The sequence below is a fragment of the Borostomias antarcticus genome, assembly GCF_949987555.1.
Source record: "Borostomias antarcticus genome assembly, chromosome: 6".
Classification (NCBI taxonomy): Eukaryota; Metazoa; Chordata; class Actinopteri; order Stomiiformes; family Stomiidae; genus Borostomias; species Borostomias antarcticus.
Window position 1 is genome coordinate 14,005,354 of NC_140239.1, and position 6,000 is coordinate 14,011,353.

At 45.0% G+C, this 6,000-nt stretch overlaps 1 protein-coding gene across 1 annotated transcript in view; it reads left to right on the forward strand.

The window, feature by feature from the left end:
- The window catches only part of ikbkb (inhibitor of nuclear factor kappa B kinase subunit beta), a gene marked incomplete at its 3' end in the record, with an annotated part of 77,702 nt that overhangs the window by 33,563 nt on the left and 38,139 nt on the right, over positions 1-6,000 (forward strand). Inside the window, exon 5 of the mRNA XM_084440007.1 lies at positions 3,606-3,675. Coding sequence (XP_084296133.1) covers positions 3,606-3,675 — 70 coding nt within the window. The remainder of the gene's footprint in view (positions 1-3,605; positions 3,676-6,000) is intronic.

Here is a 6,000-nt window from a genome sequence, read left to right on the forward strand (position 1 = left end):
GATGCATAGCCAGGCTCTTGGCTAGTCTATGTGACACCTATGGCAATAATAGCTAAAATAATGAAGATATGTTTTGAGTATATCTGTGGTAGTGATATGATAACATTCATATACAGAGAGAGGACGAGTAGTTGTTTTGTTGTATATTATTTCAATATACAACAGAGATCATCTACAAAATAGATTACATCCTAATTCGTAGCATCATCCATTAATCCCGAGCAGCCTCCCAACACTTGGCCAACTCAACATCTGTCCTCTGTAAGGAAATCAGGTTACTGCGTGTCATAGGTAGCTGGGTAGGCTCGGACACAAGGTTTTTACTCTGGAGCATGCTCTGACTACGAGCACTTGTGTCAGCGGTAGGCGAAGTGGGCATAGATGGAACTGGGGCAGTTGATGAGTCAGACAACTCAGTCGCGAACACGGTATCAACCAAGTCCTCACTCAGTCCTGCGCACGGGTAGGCTACATGCGCACACAGGGAACACTTCAGGAAACCTAGCTCTGGGCCAACACATCAGGCTGTAGAACAGAGGGATATGTTCCAAAACCTCCAGCATAGGCATAACCCTGCCACCAGCAATATCGTTACCGAGCAAGAACATTTACACCTATTGGAAAAGACGGACGCACCTTACACTCCACTGGCTATCACAACTGAAGTGCACCAGATGGAGAGGCACCGACACATAGCTCATTTCGATGTCCTGCACCAATACACTAGAACCAGTGGAAGACTTTTCAGAGAAAGGCAGAATATCAGAGAGTATAAAAGACTGGGCTGCACCCGTATCTCTCAATATGCGCACTGGATACTGGTCCGCCGCCGTGCCACTGAGAGACACCCACCCACAGGAACGGTGCGTAACCAGGGTGCAGTGAACCACGCACTCCACCCAACTGGCGCTACTGGTTGCACCAAACCAACCTCCTTGGGGTGTTTGCTGGGCTGCGACATTTTGCGTTTCAACATGAAGCAGTCGGCCCTTACTCCAGCCAACCAGCTAACGTCAAAATCACTAGGACAATGAATGAATGATGATGCTACGAATTAGGATGTAATCTATTTTGTAGAGAATGATCTCTGTTGTATATTGAAATAATATACAACAAAACAACTACTCGTCCTCTCTCTGTATATGAATGTTATCCCATCACCACCACAGATATACTCTAAACATATCTTCATTATTTTCGCTATTATTGCCATCTAGGTGTCACATAGACTAGCCAAGAGCCTGGCTATGCATCGTAACGTCTGATCAGCTGTTTTGTGCAAACTACTTAGAGGCCACTAGCCTCCTAAAGCAGGTCACTAGCTATAGATACAAATGTCCAATATTTGATATGGCATCAATGAGCTAGCTAGCTAGCTCATCAGCAATCAATAACCTTTATTTATCCAGGCAAGTAGTTAAGAACTTCTTATTTATAACAACAGCCTGGCAGGAGGCAAGATAGGCTCCTGCATGTGGGAGAAAAATAGTTCCATTCTTAAACCCAGTCATTTAACGTATCATTTCAAATTAATTTAAATATTCGCTTCCCGCACATGTCCCACTGTTATTGACACTATAGCTGCCCAATCAGATTCAACAAGTAGTAAATCCCTTTCCGGTTGACACATTTCTAATGTGATTTCTGGTTATTGTCGTTGTGTTTTTGGGAGTTGCAATCGTGGTTTCCAATTTGCGATTGTGTTTTCTCTCTTGCTGTTGTGTATTCTGTATTGCATTTGTGTTTCCGACTTGCAGTTGTGTTTTCTGACTTGCTGTTGTGTTTTTTAACTTTGTTGTTGTGTTTGAACTTGCCGTTGTGTTCCGGATTTGCCGTTGTGATTTGCACGCGTCGGCCACCGTAGTATTGTGATATGCGGAGCGCGCCCACAAAGCGCCGTCCGAGTAGCTCCACTCCTGGGTCCAGTTTCGTAAATTAGCCTGATCCCTGTGTCCGCGTCTATCCCCTGTGTTGATGTGGATGGTGCTTGTGTACACTGTGAATAGCTAGCTAGCATCCTTGCGTTCGCTAGCGTTAGAATACGAGCTAGCTAATGCTATTTAATAATAATGACCGTAAGCTAGTAGTGTTGTTTGCTAGTTAATAATTATGACCGTAAGCTAGTAGTGTTGTTTTCTAGTTGCTTGTAAAACCTTGTTGCTTGCTAGTTTCGCCAGCTAGTTTTGCACTCAGTGGTTTTGCACTCTCGGTGTTGCCTCACCAAAGTTGTTTGATCCACCCAAACCACCCCCAAATGCGCTCGCAAATTTATACCCATCTTCTATCACGTGTTTCAATGTTAACGACCAATCAAAAACATTGCTTATTTCACGTTTTAGTATGACGTCCCATAGGAATACATGGGCTATGTTTTCGTTCTGTCCACAACGAATTTATGAAGAAAATCGTTCTGTGCAGAACGTTTCCATAGATTTATATTTAATTTTCCTCAGAACGAAAAGTCATGATATACGGCTGGCCTACTGATTGTGCTTGTGTTTGGGAGTCTGGAGCGTGTTCATAGACTTGTTCTTGTGTTTGGGAGTCTGGGGCGTGTTCACAGACTTGTTCTTGTGTTTGGGAGTCTGGGGCATGTTCATAGACTTGTTCTTGTGTTTGGGAGTCTGGGGCGTGTTCATAGACTTGTTCTTGTGTTTGGGAGTCTGGGGCATGTTCATAGACTTGTTCTTGTGTTTGGGAGTCTGGGGCGTGTTCATAGACTTGTTCTTGTGTTTGGTAGTCTGGGGCGTGTTCATAGACTTGTTCTTGTGTTTGGGAGTCTGGGGCGTGTTCATAGACTTGTTCTTGTGTTTGGGAGTCTGGGGCGTGTTCATAGACTTGTTCTTGTGTTTGGGAGTCTGGGGCGTGTTCATAGACTTGTTCTTGTGTTTGGTAGTCTGGGGCGTGTTCATAGACTTGTTCTTGTGTTTGGGAGTCTGGGGCGTGTTCATAGACTTGTTCTTGTGTTTGGGAGTCTGGGGCGTGTTCATAGACTTGTTCTTGTGTTTGGGAGTCTGGGGCGTGTTCATAGACTTGTTCTTGTGTTTGGTAGTCTGGGGCGTGTTCATAGACTTGTTCTTGTGTTTGGGAGTCTGGGGCGTGTTCATAGACTTGTTCTTGTGTTTGGGAGTCTGGGGCGTGTTCATAGAGTTGTTCTTGTGTTTGGGAGTCTGGGGCGTGTTCACAGACGTGTTCTTGTGTTTGGGAGTCTGGGGCGTGTTCATAGACTTGTTCTTGTGTTTGGGAGTCTGGGGCGTGTTCATAGACTTGTTCTTGTGTTTGGGAGTCTGGGGCGTGTTCATAGACCTGCGCTCTGTGGACAGCAACCAGGAGGACTACAAAAGACTGCTGCAAAAAGACGGGCAAAGTACCACTCAGTCTCAGCAGCTACTGGCAGTCTCTCTGTCTGGAGAAGGAGATGTTTCATTTATCCTTGACCGTTGACTATCTCCATATGTTATTGCTCACACCTGTTAGAGCACCATCATTATGACCTCTTCTACTCCTCTTCCAGTGTCTGGTTTAGCCACCATATTCTATAACCTCCTTCTAAAAATGTGTGTGTGTGTGTGTGTGTGTGTGTGTGTGTGTGTGTGTGTGTGCAGTATCTGAACCTGTTGGAGAACTGCTGTGGGATGAGAGAGGGCTCCATCCTCATCCTGCTGAGGGACATCTGTGAGTACCCACAATTCCTCACCACACACACGCCATCCTGCTGTACTTTCACTTGGTCCACGAGTGTGTGCGGGTCTTTGTCTGTGTGTGTGTGTGTGTATGTGTGTGTGTGTGTGTGTGTGTGTGTGTGTCTGTGTGTGTGTGTGTGTGTGTGTGTGTGTGTGTGTGTGTGTGTGTGTGTGCGTGATCAACTTCCTGTAGTTCACAACACATGGCCACTGGCTGTGACTTTGTAGTGACATCACTGCCGGCCTAAAACCTCAGCCCTTAGTCACCATGACGACTCACAGTCATGCTACAGTACACATACGCACGCACACACACACACACACATGCGCGCACACACACACACACATCAATCAATCAATCAATCAAAGCTTTATTTGTATAGCGCATTTCATACCCAGAGGCAACACAATGCGCTTTACAGAGAACAAGGGAGGTGGGCATACGACCCACTCTCTACATATTCCAGAGGGAAGCAAAAAAACAGTAATCACCCGGGGGCCAGATAAGTGAGCTGTAAAAATTCTTCCCTGACCCCTCTCAACAAGGCGATCGAGCAAGCTCCAGGAGTATGTTTGTCTACCGGCTAAGAACATTTATGAAGCAATACATTGCATTGAATAACATTTCAAAGTGAGAGAGGCTAAAAGCATCATAGGAGAAAGAATATTCTGCGGACATGCTACATCATCCACAGTAGACACAGGGGTATCTATCGGACTTTGTGAGGTCTGCTGGTGACAGTGGGGCATCCACTGGACCTGGTTAGAAGATAGGAGGGAGAGAGAGAGGCACTAGGGAGAGGGAAGGCAGAGGGAAGGCAGAGGGAATGCGCATGTACTCACACTTAATCACCGTCATGCTACAGGATGGCCACGCCCACTCATGCACGTGTTTCACACTCAGGGGCGAATTCACTAAAGGATTGCACAGTTTTTCCTGATGCAAAACCTGTGCAAATAAGTCAAAAATAATCTTTGCTATTCACAAAGCCCTCGCAAAGGGTGAAATACGGTGTTAACTGCGTTGCCTTCCTCATAGCGTTTCTCTGCGCCGGTGTTATTAGCGGATATTTAAATTAGGCAATATGGGTGGAGAATGTTCCCCTTTCTATGTAAATGAACATTATTGCAAAATCCGCCCAATTCACAAAGATCAGCGCCAATTGCTTCACGCAGTTAAAGTGAAATGAATTCCGTTTTCAGAGACGTGGTGGTATTTAAGCGCAAGGGGTGTGTCATGGCCAGCCTTTCCGCTGATCATGGCAGCAGTGATTGTTGCGAGGCGAAGGCATCGCAATGCCAGGCATGTTGTTCGTGAGAGAATATTTAGAAGAAGAATGTCATTTTTTGATTTAACACTAGAACCACCGCGGCTCACTATATAACTTTATCGGCCAGTAGCTGTTCAATGGACTTACTGTAATGCATCGTTTTTTACGGTAGGCTATACGGTCTTAGGATTGTACTGTAAAACTCAAGGCTTAATGTTGTCCTTTCATACTACTCACAAAATGAATAAAATAACACAACAAAATGTTATCTTCGCACTTTAACAAGAATAGTATAGCCTACACTTCACAAAAGGAAAAAAAATTGATGAAACGACTACAAGAACAGCATTTTGGCCAAGGATCCAAATAAAACAGTAGCCTACTGTACAGATGCAGCATAGAACGTAGGTACATACTAATTATCTAATTAATAATTATCTAAGCTAATATATGAGAATGCATCGCTTTTTACGTAGGCTAGGCCTATACGTCTTGTGATTACTACAGATGCAGCATAGAACTTCGATGTTTAATAATTATCTAATAAAATGAATAATGATCTAATTATCTAGTTGATATATGAATAAAACAATAAGCCGTTTTATTGGCTATGGACTACTAGTTGTAGGCTATACACGAGTTGATGCGCTCTGCTCTTACGCGCGGTTGAGGCGGCAGCTCAAATACACTTCGCACATATCCTCTGCACCTTGGCAGTGGAACTGCCACAGACAGCTTTGGTGGACTTCGTGCATTGGTAGACAGTTCTGTTCTTGCTGCAGCTTGTCTTCACCATGCAGGTATTTTTTGGGGGGTGTTCTTCTGTGGACACTGCGAGGGGCGCCGTCGGTAGCTGTTTGGACACCAGAGCGCGCAGCTCTTCAGCCAACTGGAGGATGAAGTCGCGTCTGGGGAGGCTCTGTAGACTATGCGTCTCTCCACCAGTCCCCAGCGAGTCCAAGCTCCCCCAATGAATAATACGTATTTATAATAGCCTACATAGCGCGAAACTGTGCATATAATAGGCTATACGCGAAACTGCGCAT